The 15706-nt window shown below is 32.8% G+C and overlaps 1 protein-coding gene across 2 annotated transcripts in view; it reads right to left on the bottom strand.

Moving 5' to 3' along the window:
• Window positions 1–15706, bottom strand: part of LOC108914933 (protein TANC2) — a 376447-nt gene that overhangs the window by 299051 nt on the left and 61690 nt on the right. For both annotated transcript variants that reach the window (XM_018720867.2, XM_018720862.2), the window contains exon 2: window positions 1192–1324. In XM_018720867.2, coding sequence (XP_018576383.1) covers window positions 1192–1321 — 130 coding nt within the window. In that variant the 5' untranslated portion in view covers window positions 1322–1324. The remainder of the gene's footprint in view (window positions 1–1191; window positions 1325–15706) is intronic.

The raw sequence follows: 15706 nt of genomic DNA on the forward strand, positions 1-15706 counted from the left end.
AGGTATACTTGAGGTGTTTTTTATGTTATGTAAAAAAGACCAAAAATTACCAGGATTAGATTTAATATGCATTTAAAACATATTCTTTGTGTGCAATATCAATATCCCTTTTAATCTGCGAACGTAAAGCTTTGAATTCATCAAGACAAGTTATATTTCCTGTGGTCTTAAACTGACACCACAGTTGCGATTTTAGTTTAATGTTATTTATTATGGTTCTGTTAAACCACGGAGGATACATTGATTTTCTTCTAATTGTTTGGGGAACACTTTGAAGGAAAATTGTATGTAATTTTTCGTAAAACTCAGAACACACCTCATTTACATCTGTGTAATCAGGTAAATAAGACCAATAGATAGATCATGATATAGTGCATTTAAGTTAGCTTTTTTGAAATTGAAGGAGGGATTTGCTTGGTTTTACATACTCTTTGTTTAAAATTATAAACAAAAGATAGATCTAATGGAGGATGTGCATCCTCAGTGATTAGATAATTTTCAAATTTATTGACAGTTATATGCAATCTACTCAGTACCAAGTCTAAAAGCCTGTTGTTCCTATTCAAGACATTATTATATTGGGTGATGCCAAAAAATCACAAAAATTAACAAGGGAATTAAGACAACCATTGTTAATTTCTCCAGATGTCACATAATTTTTGTAAGAAGGGATATTGAAATCACCTAAAATTATTAAATTATCATCATTTAAAAAACAAGACACAGCAGAAATTGCATCAAAAAATAGGTAGTATATTTGAGCGTTTACGTTAGGGGGGATGTTAATGTTGTTAATTTAGAATACTAAGATCATTAAGATTATTGTAAATAAATGTAATTACATTTGTTTAAAACAATCTTTAGCAGTCAGCTAGTCGCGGAGCATGCAGCTTTGTAAATTTAACTCGCACGAGCCTAAGCCAACATTTTCCTCGTTATCAGATTTGTCATATTTATGGTTCCCCGAATAACTTACAGACATATCTACATGTCCCTAGACGCCAACATGACTGGTGTACTTGCTGGTTAAATGTTGGGAATATTGTTTGAAAAAGTTACGGAGGCAGCGATCGCACTGATTCTTGTCGGTAATGTACTTCGGCTAAATAAATATAAGTAGAGACAGCAGAGAAATTGCAATTTCAAAGAGAATGTCCGTAGTTCGAAGTGTTTTATAGAGTAAACACCTACCTTCATTCCACACTACCTCTTGTTCTGCTATGATGGTTTCGTCGTCGGACCATAAAATTTCTTCCGTTGATGCAGCGATGCTGTTGCATTCCATGAAGCTATCGAAGTCTATACTTTGCCGGAAATCCATTTTCTGTGAAAATACAAGACGATTTTTTATTTAATATAAACAACTAAGTATGTAAATACAGTATGTACCATATTAAATGGTAAATAAATAGAATACATAAATGATAAACATTTTCGGTAATCAAAATGAATAATTACAAATTGTTAAAACTGACTGATAGTGAGAATAATTGTGGTTGCTTTGAAGATGATTTCCAAGGCTCAAACAGAGAATTTATTTAATTAATTAAAGCAGGGGTGTCCTTCTTGGAATCCAGATCAACTAATAAGTATGATTAGGTTCTTTTTTCCCTTTCGCAAAATTTTCATTTTTCTTAATGTTAGGAATTTTGAAAAATGTGGGATTATAGTATCAAATTAAAATTTAAATATGCATAACTACGAAGAAAAATATATTTTGTGACAAATTAAAAAATAGTTAATTGTAACTGTCAGTTAATTATGATAAATAAAAACATTTCGCAAAAATATGTGCAACTTTTTTCAAGAATATGGGGTGGTTTTTTAATTTCTAATATCGCAAATTTCTTCGAAATTTGTGTAAACAATTGCAAATAGAAGCAACTGAGCTGGCCGTGGAATCAACGGTGTCAGAAATGTTTCCTGGTATTCTTAAGGTAAGTTAGCAGGTATTAAAAAGAAAATATTTTATTTGCAAAAAATATTTCTGTCAGTTGGATTTTCGCACCACTATTTAATTAATTATTCTTCAAATATCCTTTCCAAGACTGTACACGTCCTGTATTATATTGTAAATATACTGTTGATGGAAATTAAAAGTGGTTTTTGTTGCAACATATTTATTGGAGCAATCACTTTTTTATACATTGAACATTGATTTCAATTTTTTATTTTTGTCAACAAACAGTTTGCATTATTCACTCAAAAAGATTTTAAATTCTTTTGCATCAATAGAGTCAGTTAAGTGGTTGGTTTTATTTGTACAAAGAGTTATTTATAAAAGTTTTTAAATAATTTTTTCACTGTGACAACAATACTCACTAATATGAAAGTAACCCTGTGTACAAAATACATATTTAAAATTCTTATAACATAATTTTATTATAAAATCATCTTGAAGTATACCTGGTATAACAACATAGAGTGATTATACAGGGTGGCCAAATGAAAACGAAACAGTGCCATTTTCAGGAACTCCGTCAAGATTGTAGAAAAACGCCCAGACCCATCGATTTTAGACATTCTTTGCTGGTATTTTTGACTCCGCCACTTTCACCCCCAAGCAAGGGTAAGCATCACCCCAAAATATTTAAATGGCATTGGGGGTTGAGAAATATTTTTTTTGAAAGTTCTTACAATTCTCTTTACAACAGACTTTAAATTTTATAATTCCGCCCAATACTTATTAAGAATTTTGATTTTAAAATTGAAACTTATGTACAAACAATTAGTAACGGTAAAAATGTCAGTCATTTGAATTAAGTACGCCAATGGAATAAATTTAGTATTTCTTGCGTTACAAAAAAACTCAATTGTAAAAAACAGAAATGAATGCTATACACACACAATGAACGTAAAATTAGTGGATTCCAAATTATTTTCTAGTATTATTTGGAAGCGTTGGTTGGTAGTTTATTTAATTGTGTTTTTGAAAATTAAACACTATGGTTTATTCCATTGCGGAAAGGGTAGATATCATTTCGCTTTACTTTATGAACAATAAATGTGCGAATAGAACAGCTCAGCTATTTAATGAACAACATCAAGATCGACATGTCAGGAGGAAGTATGTTCTAGAGTTAGTAAAAAAATTTCAAGAGACAGGGAACGTAGCCAATAAAAAACGAGAAATTGAAAAACCTATAGTTAATGAAGCTAGTGAAGTTGCAGGTTTGGGACAAGTTCATCTTGATCCTACATTAACTACGAGGCAGCTGGCGTCTGTGTCTGGGATCAATTGAACTAGCATACAAACCATTTTGAAGGAGAATAAATTCCATCCATACAAAATACATTTAGTCCAGGAACTGCATGAGGATGATTATGACCGCCGTTTGCAATTTTGCGAAATAATGAGTGAGCGAGCAGGGAACGATCCACAGTTCCTTTTTAACATCTGTTTTTTTATGAATGCAGTTTTTTCTTGAACGGGACGGTAAATCGTCACAATTGCCGCTATTGGTCAAACCCAAGAGTTTTTCACGAGATGTATACACATCAATCGGATAAATTAAATGTATGGGGTGACCGGCTGGTGGGTCCTTTTTTTCTACCTGGTAATTTGACTGGCCAAATGTGTTTGGAATTACTGGAAAACGCTATTGACCCTGCTTTGACTGATATTATTGAAAATGTTCCAGAGTATGATGAAGATCATTTGATTTTTCAACAGGACAGTGCTCCTCCGCGTTATGCGTTAATTGTCCGTCAGTATTTGGACCAACGTTTTCTACGGAATTGGATTCGGAGAAGAGACAGCATTGAGTGGCCTCCACGATCACCGACCCTTGATTTCTTTTTGCGGGGATACCTAATAACACATAAAATCTATAAAACACAGCCAGCGTCGCTGGAAGATTTGCGTCAAAGAATCGTCGATGAATTCCGTCAAATCACTCCGGAAATGTCGGAATGTGCGCGAACGTTTCGAGCAAAATCTTTATTCTTGTATGGAAGCGGGCGGTCATCAGTTTGAACATTTAATCAAGTAAGTAACTAAGTAAGCAACTAAACATAATTTAAATTTTAAAATGTAAATTTTTTTCAAAGTATTGGGCGGAATTATAAAATTTAAAGTCTGTTGTAAAGAGAATTGTAAGAGCATTCAAAAGAAATATTACTCAACCCCCAATGCCATTTAAATATTTTGGGGTGATGCTTACCCTTGCTTGGGGGTGAAAGTGGCGGAGTCAAAAATACCAGCAAAAAATGTCTAAAATCGATGGGTCTGGGCGTTTTTCTACAATCTTGACGCAGTTCCTGAAAATGGATCTGTATCGTTTTCATTTGGCCACCCTGTATTACATTTACTTTGTTGTTAATGTTTAAGTGAAGTGAAACTGATCCATTTTATTTTTCGAATTACGGATTTGAACACGAAGTCATTTATAGAACCTCTATGCATGCAAACTCAGCTAAAAGTATTTGCCAATGCTCCAGACAATCTAGTCGACCATTTCTTCGAAACAAAATCCGCGGAAAACGAAATTTTTACCTATGTTTTGAATTTAACGGCCGGAACTGTCCACAGAGCCCGGCGCTGTTTATACAGCGATTGTCAACGAAACTCACGGGACGCACTTCCAGTTTCGAATTTTTCCAAGTTGCGTCAAATAAATCTCAATCGAACAGCAGTCCCTGAGAATTCGGGGAGTCACCCCGAATTGTGTCGAACGTCAACTCAAACTGTTATCTCGCAGTTCTGTGACCAGAACGATAGTTCCGCCACTATCGGGCAGTGTGATAGTTGTGACAACGAATTCGTAACCAATGGCTTCTTTTTATGAATATTTTAAGACACTGTATGAGTTGGTACGAATTCGCACCTAGTGTAACCACCACCTAAAAATCGGACGTGAATCACAGTTTTGTTTCCTTCGCCTGACCTGACCCAGCGTTAAAAAAATATCGGAAGGATACAAACTGCCGTTCCCCAAACCTACTTAAGTACGGGACAAGATTTAAATTATGGAAATTCTTAATGGTACACCGTATACTAGATACGAATCTCCAGTCCACATTCGTTAGTTGCATTTCATGTAATTAATTAAATCTTTTGCTGCCTATTGATTTCATGTAAATAATTTTTTAATCCACTTAACAGGTCACTTGCTGCACCTGCGACCCGTTTTCCGATATGTAAATCGGCTTTAATACGCCAATCGTGATTCGGTGCTTTAAAACGATTGTCATAATGTTGTGAACTATTACGGAACGGAAAGTATAACGTTTAAACCCCGATTATAGCATTTAATCAGATTAGATTTGTTAGTGACGTTTACGGAATTTGCTGGAGCATGACAAAAGGCTGGAACAGATCTCAGGAGATACGGGGCCATATACGAGAACTCTTATCTTATCAGGTTCGAAATTCTAAGAACAATAGGTAGTTTTACTGCAAAAGTTTAAGGAAACATATGCACAAGTTACTATCAGAAATATTCTAAACTTAATGCACTAGGGAAAATCGGCCGATAACAAGGTTTTGCTAAGTTAAGATCTATATTATAATGGGAATTTTTCTTATTACCTACTTACCACATTTTTCATTTTGACTGAATTTTGTTACCGCGAGTTTTTGAGGTCGCTGATTACGAATCTGATGTCCGAATCCGAAAATTCCTCAATAAAAGAGGAAGGATTCAATATGACGGATTTAAAAATCGGAAAAATATTCAAAATTTCAAAATTACTTATTACTTACTCGGTAGTTTTGAAAATCGCCAATCACGAATATTCGGAAATTCATAAATCCAAAATGGCGAACCCATTATGGCGGATTGAAAAGTATCATAGCAATTGGTAGTTACAATCCAAAGAAGTGCGTTATAAATGTTTAAAAGTCTTTTTGTGACTTTTGCGAGTGCTTCCTTGGATTTACCACTCAAAAAATTTATTTCCTTTACAATGAACCAGTCTATCTGATTTTTGAATATCCAATTTTTGTCAAACAAAAAAAGTTGTAGCGAAAAATAACTTAGAGGATGCTTATTTCAACCCCTAGAAAGTTTCGAAAAATTATTGAGAAGTTGCAAATTCATTAGTAGAGAATTTGTGTAAAATTTGACTATTATACCTTTTTTGGTTTTCAAATTATAGTTGTTATTCCATATTTTTTGGAAACTGAGTGGCTGTAAAGAGTGAACATTTTACTAAGGTCACTTTTATCTAAAACGTGTTCTTTTTAGCTGTAAATTCACAGGTACCATTTGTGCTAGTTCTTTTGAAAAAATACCCTGTATAAGGATTTCATTCATTCTATTATCATGTTTTTTAGTTTTTAAAGATAAGCACAGCATTTTTTGGAAAATAAAACAGATCATATTTATATTTATTCAAAATTACATATACAGGGTGTCCTGGTACTTGATACAAAAAAGTCGAGTAACAAATAGATGAGGTCAAAATAAGTTCTTCATATAATTTTTTTTCACACGGGCCTTCGTTAACAAGTTACGGGCCCTCAAAGGTAAAAATTAAAATGTTATTTTTATTTACAGTCTCTTACTTTAACTTATTCTAGTGTTGTTTTTCTACTTTGTGTTATGTTTAAAGCGTATTTGTCAAATATTGTTAGTGAAAATTACATTGGCAGACAGTAAGATTTTCTAGGCTCTTGTTTTAAAAATATGTACGGTTCTACCATAGTAATTATGTCCAATTACAAATGAAAACAAAAAATGGTGGAGGCGCCGCTCGATGTGCACTGTGACATAAAATCACAAATATTTCCTAAACTGTTAATTTTATCGAGTTGAACTAAGAGGGTATTATCGTTGGCAAATTCTTCAGGGAACTTATTTTTGATGCAGGCAGATTGCGATCGTCATCTAGGCAAAAATCTGGCTTGTTAACCATTGGACATAGTCCGTCCCTGGCGTTCTGGGCATAATGAAGTTTCACTTACAATATCAAAAATAATCTGTATACATGCGTTATCGATCTCCAAATTTGCATCATGCTGAGGTTAATAGTTTAGAGACTGTAAATAATAATAACTTTTTAATTTTCACTTTTGAGGGCCCGTAACTTGCTAACGAAGGCCCGTATGAAAAAAATGAATATGAAGAACTGAATTTACCTCATCTATTTGTACTCGAATTTTTTGTATCAAGTACCGGGACGCCTTGTATACTAGAAAATTCTGTTAAATTCCTTAGTAACATTTAAAACAAAAGGATATCAAAAAGCTTTATAATTCTGTTCGAATTATAAACTTTTTAAGAGTGTTTTTTTACTGAATTAGTTTTTATTACTGTTTTATGTACTGAAAATATCCCTGTAAAATTTTTATTTGCTTCTCAATTAATTCCGATTGTATTTACCTACAGAAAATCCACAGAAAGTAAAAGTTAGATTATTATTCTTGGCATCGAAAATTCCTTCAATATACAGTCTGCATATAGACCTGAAACCTTCTAAAAACAACTTAGTTATTCTAATCCATTTAAATATTTTATATTTTCTTAACAAAAGTCGATGGAACAGATTTGCTGGGACCATTATATCATTCCTTAAATCAATAATCATGTAATTTTAAGAGATATGTATTTACAATTATAATTAGGTGTATCTAAACGTTTCTTAGATTTAAATTTGCTGTAGTTGTGTTTTTAGTTTTGTTCATATTATAAATAAAACTTATTTAGAGAATTTGAAACATGTGTCGCTCTCTATTGGCAGGAAGAGGACACTTCGCTATTCCTTTAATAGAAGGTTTCGAGAACATACGCAACAGAACTGAATATTAGAACTAAACTTTTGAAACAGCTCGTTGGATGGAGGAATCAGTAATATTTTAAATTAATTTTGTCAAGTAACTGCGATTGCAATTGTACGAAATAACCGTTTGCTTTTAATATATTTATAAAAAATAACAAAAAACATATATTTCATTGATTTATATATGTATAATTATATGGCTCAATAATAACTAATTCTTAATTAACTTTAATTTCACTTCATGAATATGATAAATTTATGTATACATATTTGCACGACAAATAAGAAAATAAAAATGTGGTAAACTTTCAATTATTTTCCTGTCTTTTTGAACCTTGGTTACTACCAGCGCGTGTTATAAAGACAAAACTCCCCTTCCATCGGCTGTTTTAAAATGAAGTAAGGATGTCAACGTACCGTACACACAATTTGCTTACGGTACGGTCTTTTGTATAACCAGAATAGAAGCAGCATTAGTCTTTCCAAAAACAGTATAACGAAAACACAGGAAAGTTGTCTTATTTATGAAAACGCTAACACGTAAATAGCTAGGGATCTTCTTCACAGCCTAGGCAACCGTCTTTAAAATACACTCTCGGTCATTTGCACACTGGGACCCTCATGATCCACAGGTCCGGATTAAGGATTGATTTCTTGGGTAAAAAAATATTCCACAACAACATAATTAAAAGGAATCAGCTAGCTCTTATTAATAACTTGCTTAAAATGCGTCCGAGAAAAAAATTCTAGTAATTTTGCAAATATCCTTCCTTAAACGACTTTATATTGGATTTTTATGATGCAAAATGAAATTTCTGCGAAATATCGGATTAAAGAATATATATTGAAATGAGTATTTTTAAATTGCTTGCCCTTGACATGAATTTGTACGACTTCCTGGTGTGACCAAAATTGTTTTAATCAGTTTAGTTGGTACGAATAACATACGTATTTATGCCAAAAAAATTAATTTAATTTAATGCATATGATAGTCATTCATTGCGGGACAAAAATATGAGTGTCATCATAGGATTAAACAATTTAGATAGATTTCAGTCTCTTTAAATATTGAAAATGAATATCTTAAGTATTTACTGTAAAAAAAATATTCATCGATAACAGATACATATATTTTTACTAAAACAGGGAAATGCATATAAACATATTTTTAATGATTTAGTATTTTCATGGCAGTGGTGATATTTAAAAAAACATAGTTTTTGAGGTTGCTCTGCCTTGACCAATGTACCTGGTGACCCCCAGTTACAGAATTACCTTACTCTTCCTTAGCCTTAGCTAGGAATCTTTGGCGGACCCGCTATCAGAACTCCTAGCCCCGCCCTGATGTTCATTTCGGTTCATATTAGTTCTAAAGCTGCTGCGAACGGAACCGCTCCTCGGACAATGGCGATTCTTCGAGATGTTTCATAGTGATCTCTGCAACTAATTATATTCAATGCTTCCAAACATTTCGCAGTTCTTCACTGTCGGCATCTGCAGTGATGACTTTGTAAATGCAATGTCGTTACTGAGGACTAATGTCAAAGATTCCTAACCACCGTACTTTAAATATAAATATCATGCCTGCACAGTAATGGCTGATGTTGTTTCACTTTACATGTTCCGTTGACGGTTTGCGCGAGTATAGTAGTGTCTGCGTGCCATTGAATGCTGTTTTCCCAAAACGATTTTGGGCAGAACAATAATTCGTCCTTTTTGGACAAGTCCGCTCCTGCCTGGCCTTATATATTTCGAGTGCGTGTGTGTGTGTATGTGAAAAGTTCGCAGGGGGCGGCTAAATTTAAATCCCGTCTAGCAGATTTGAAAGGAATTCCCGGTTCTATTTACGTCTGTCTAGTTGCGTCGAGACGTTTGAATGCCGTTGGATTGAACCCTCAGGGGCGTCCCATCAAGGTTATCATCCATCATGTTTTATCGGGATCTCGCGCAATTAATACATCAGGGTAGACAGTGATTATCAGGTCTCCATTTACGTAGCCTACCCGTGGCATCCGATATGAATATGACAAATTAGAGTGGAGCAAATTAGGCTCGTCTTGGGGACGTGCTTACTTTGAATGTATCTGGTTACAATTTCCTCGAGGAAATTGTCCTTGATTGGACGGCTGTATAATAACATTGAGAAGGATGTTTACGTATTTATACAAGTTAATGATCTCAAGTTTTCCCTAATTTATTAGCAAGTTATGGTGGAGAAGTGATACTGAAGAACGAGAAGTGAAACGCTGAGATTTCTTATTCGAATGAATTGGAATATGCGGGGTGGTTTGACAATGGTGTAAAAAACTGAAGAAAATTAAAAGTTTCTATGAAAATTGTAGTAATATTGAGCCTCAGTCTTTTAATAGATGTACCATTGGAGTTCTTCATAAGAACATCTAGGAAGGGAAGAGTACAGATTTCTTTTCCGCGTTGAAGCTAATGTTTCGTTCCTTCAATGTGGTTGAGAAATTTTTAATCCCATATCATGATATCCTTGACGTCATGTGATATACAGTTTTCTAACATATTCAACTAGTACTTTAGTTTTAGAATTACTGTCTCCAACACCTTATTTACAAAAACTTTCATATAGACATTTGCCAGCGTTATACGTCTTGTATAAAACTTATTTCTAAAAGAGAAGATCAATCCATTTGGCTAGTATACTGAATTCTCATTATTTTTTTTTTGCTAAATACCTTTGATGAACTCATCTTCCCATGCGTATAATTAGTACTTTCGCAAACATCATCTAGATTAGTTGGATTTCCTTGATTTTGCTGTGAAAACCTGCAGCCTGTTTGAGGTGGTGCTTTATCTTTTCACTAGATCTTTAATTTTTTGTGACCGTTGATCGGGGAGGTGCGTTTGGTTTGTAGATTTTTGGTCGCAAGTAAAGTTGAGGCCATCTAGAAGCACTAAAAATGCAATTTTGTATTTTTGTTCTTATTCTTTACGAAGAAATTTATCTTTTATATGAAAAAATCTGTAGCAAACAGTTTGGATTGAATTAGTGACAAAACATTGTAGTAGCATGTTGCCCAGTTTGAAAAATTGATAAAGATTAAGAAAAGTTCTACTTATACAGAATGTTACAAAAAAATTGACCATTTTTGGGTGCAATCCTTCATTTATAGGCACTTCTTTTTCAAGATACCAAAGATACAGTCTGTACGATATTTAGATATATTGAGATATAGTTCCAAGAAAACCCCTGCGTCACTTTATTGGAATTAACCGCATTCGACACCAAAGGTTGAATTGGTAGAATTTCAAGCCACGCATCTGTCGCAGTAAATTGTTACAGTAGTTTCGATAACAGAACATGGCTTATTCTTTTCTTGGAATTATATCTCAATATTGTAAGGGCCGTATCAAGGTCAACAATAATAAAAAATTTGTTATTCTGATATTAATCTGACTGTTTCGTATTATGTAGAATCGTATCAAAATTCATACCATCCAAGGACATCAGTGTCGAGCTTAATTGATGGCCTAATAGTCCTGGACATAAATTTTATGTCATTTTTGAAATATTGTTTCGCTATTTTGAAAATTGTATTCTTGATAGCAGCATGGCAACTATGTAAAAAGGAATAATGTGATTGAATACTGAAATAATTGGAGCTAATTTTTTTATTTGGGACATCAATATCGTGAAGGAAATCATAAAAATAGTTTATCTGCCGCATTATATTTCAGTCAAAGTAGGTACTTTATTTTTTCTGTATACTTATTGAAGTGGCATAAATATTTTGTTCCTTTGGTAGAGCGGCACATAATTTTTTTTAGGCGTTTTATTAGGAATTTTGGACAACTGGAAGTGGATCTAAAAAAATTGCAATATATCTACTGGGTGTCTCTAAAGGGTCTGTACAACGCTACACCAGATATATGTATTATGGCTGAAAATGACTAACCTTGCCTTAGTCCAAAAATTGATAATAACGCAGCTTATCTTTCTAACACATAGAGAAAATTTCGTGAAATTTCATATAAGGGGGGGTTGAAACTAGCAGAAAGAAATTTCCATTATCTTCATCCAAAGAATCTGCGAATCTGTCTGACCAACTTTTTTGTAACACCCTATATGATCTTTATTACTATCTACGACTAATGGTCTTTTCACACAGTGAAAAAAACTAATATATTTTTTGACGTTGAATTAATTGTCAATTTATTGATGGCAATAAATTCACGAAGAAATTATAAAATTAGGACTCGCTCTAATTTTCAACAATTTTTTAGTGAATAGGGTCGTTACGTTAGATTCCAAAAATGGAATTTGCTATTATTTTTCAGTAGTAAAATTTAAACCGTTTCTGTCCTATCTAAAATTATTGTCTCTCTCTGTGACGTCAACTCGTATACATGTGCAATCGAGACATAAAAAAATTCACAGAAAATGGTTTGACATTCATGACAGTTTTGATACTTTATAATTTGAGGTTAATATCACAAACCTAGTAGATTTGTGTCATTTATTATTATATAGTGAGTGTGACAGTGATAACTGATAAATATATTGTAATTCTCCATACAGCTTTTTTTTCATTTAAAGGTAAGATTATGTGAAATTGATATTTTATTTGTTTAATATCTTATTTCTGTAAACACAACCGGTCACCAGCACAACAAATAATAAATGGTAAATGACAGAAAATGTGACTGTTCCAGCAATGTCAGAATAGCCAACTTAACATGTTATACTAACTTAAATTTAAAGCGTAATGCGCATGCGACATAGTTGATGTCACAACCGCTTATAGAAAAGGACGGATAATGTTCATACTTTAAAGATGTATATCTCAGTTAATATTAGTAAAATCAAAATTCTGAAAAGGCTATATTAATTTTGAAATATGCTGAATTCAAATAAATAAAATATGTGAAACTACCCTATTCTAGTTACGTTTTGTTTTAAAAATATAATGCTGTGTTTATGATAAAAATGATTACTTAAATATTATTTAAATTGGTCTTGGATCTCTTGAAATCATTTGTTAACTGAATTTACTGAATACAATAAAAAATTGTTAATATGAACTAATGAAGAATTTCATAAATTTCCTTGATTGTTTAAAAGTTCAGTTATAATCTAGTGTATGATTATAGGATGTTTTTAATAATGTAGTAAAGTAGTAAATTACTTTTATGAATCCATTATGTAGAGCCAGAAGTTACAAAATGAAGTTTAAATAAGAAATATATTAGTTTCATTCCTTGAAACTCCTTATTGTTAGAGGAACAACTCGCAACAAAATATTTTTCAAATTAAAAGAAACAGCTTCAGAAAATAAAGCAATAAAATGAAATAGTTTTATTTCAGATCCGCAACTCGGCTCCTGTTTCGCAACGTAACTAACTGACCCAGATATTTCACAGCAGATTAAATATTTCCCGACTATTAAAAAATGACAAATATGTATAGAGACGGGCGGCAGTTATTTATTATTTACTGGCTCCGGACAAGATCTGCTCTCGGATTCACTCCGACGTAGTCGGTGCAATGAGCGCATGTCACATTTGATAGAAATCACTAACCCCCTCGTTATAAATTGTGTTTTTTTAAGTGGATAACAGGCGATAAATCAAACATTCCGCCGGGACGTGAATTAATGGTAATAGTTGCGTGCATGCATTTTAATAATTTTATAGCAGTATTATGACAGCAAACAGTGAATATTTCGGTAGCATTAACGGCTTGTGTTACAGGGTGATATTGAAATAATTTTGGCAGGAAATGAGACTCAGATTTTGATGATACGGCAATAAATATATTGTCTGAAGTTACTTATTTCTGGCACACTTTTATTTTTTTAAACGAAAAGTCACTGTCAGTTTAGAAGACGAAAACAGATTGATTTTAGAAACAACAACAACCAATTGAAGGGCGCGATATATAGTGATATGTATTTTGTATTTGGCTATTTTCTTCATTGCGAGATTTTTTATTCTTCTTCTTCTTCTTAATCTGTGGTTAGGCTCTATCAAACCTATTCAGCAAGCAGTTTTGTCCTTTTTACAAAGTCTAAAAGATTTCTTGTCGATACTTCTTTCAGCTCCTTAGGTTCCAGAAAGGGTTTTCCCAGGAGCGTCATTCTACTACGTGCAAATCCTCGCTCAAGATGTTTCCTAAAGTGATAGTGTCCCGTTATAAGTCCCATCACTTTTCCGAGCTTTTATTCAGGCTCAGCAACATTCCACAAATTCCTTCGTATGGCTTTGCTCTGGTCTAGAAGCCCAGTATTTCGTATGTTCTAACTTACAATTAGTCCATTTGCCCAGAGCCCCCTGACCACACAGGGAGTTGTGCCATAGAAAGGCTCCGGACAAGTGAACTATGTTTCGGATCCCTTCCTTCAAGTTTATCCGCTTTCTCATTTCCGTCAAAGCCTTTGTGTCCTGGCACCAAACACAATCTAACTGTATTAATGGTGGCCAGTTCAGTCAGTATTTGTAAACATTCCCATAAGTTTTGAACTTACCTTGTATGTATGTAAAACCTTAATTGCTGCTTGACTGAGATGTTTGATTAAGCAAAACTATTTTCATATTTTTTGAACTGTTTCACTGATCTTCTCTAAAGGATTATTTTATTAATTTTGTTTATTTTCTTTTTCACACGTAGCAAAATAAATTGTTTAAAACCTTTAAGTCAGTCTGAATATTTAGAGTATTTGAATTTTTTTCTGAGAAAGCAAAAAATTATACCTATGTTTATATTAACATTTTTTCTTAATTTGAGGTGTTCTATCACTAGATAAAGTTTGACATATACAACTTGGGATACCCTGTATAGTTGCAGAAATCATGTGGTTGCTGTTTTCACACAAGTAAAATGGATCTTTCCATATCAATAATTTATAAAAATGTTACCAGTTAAAATTGCACTAAATCAATATCTAAACAGTTTAAAATTATTTTCGATTATATAGTGTTTAATTTTTTCAGGGGGTTACCTAATTTATTTTTTTTTTTCAAATGAAATACCTTGTATTGATTAATTTATCCATGAATTTATTTCTATTTTGATAAACTAATTGAGTATTTAAAAGAAATAGATTTTGCAGGAAAATGTTTAAAAAATCACTGGGTCTGTCAGGAAGAGCCACAATTCAGTGGCGTGCCAAGCGGATCAACCGAGACATGCGTGAGTCGCTGCTGAGTATACTGTTGTCTTTGTTATCGTGCGGATGTTGCGTAATTAATTGCTATCTTTTGGTGTTTATGGTCGTGTATTAAAGACAATTTAATTTGTTACTTTTTAATAAATAATGCGTACGACTATGTCCAGTAGCTCAGTTCTGACAGCCTTAACAATTACGAACCTCAAGAATTGAATCCAATCACGGATATTTTGAGTTTTTTTAAAGAGGCATATTAAATTTTATTAAACTACATTTCTTCTAATTTGCGAGATATCATATTTATGCAGACATTTCTAGGTTAAAAACTGGATACCACATAATAATGACATTGTTAAAGCCAAAATGGACTGTGAGATGATATCTGAGCATTGCTTAGCGTAAAAATTTCCTGATTAGAAAAATATTTATAAGAAAAACGCAAATAGATTTCTTGTAAAAGCAACTATAAATAACATTTTTGAAGATAACTAAAATAAAAACAGGAACATAAAATTAATAGAAAAACACTAAACCGATATACAATAAACGTTGAAAATGTCCAATGTATCATTTTGCTGAGAATATAGTCGGAAACGTTTCTATCAGAAAAATGTCGTAAACTTGCCTATTTGTATTTGGCATATATTGTAGCAGAATAATAATACTAAATAAATAAATGATTTTCTTGTTTAAACAGAGTTAAAACCGCATCCTTATCGCTTTAGTTTCGGAGATATTCTCGAAAATTTTTTAAACATCATACATAGGAATCCATGACTGACATCCAATTATAGTGGGTCTTAAATTCAACAGGGAATTCAGAAATGCAATAACATACAAAGTTTCCTATG

The sequence above is a fragment of the Anoplophora glabripennis genome, unplaced genomic scaffold (genome assembly GCF_000390285.2).
Source record: "Anoplophora glabripennis isolate ALB-LARVAE unplaced genomic scaffold, Agla_2.0 scaffold19, whole genome shotgun sequence".
NCBI lineage: Eukaryota > Metazoa > Arthropoda > Insecta > Coleoptera > Cerambycidae > Anoplophora > Anoplophora glabripennis.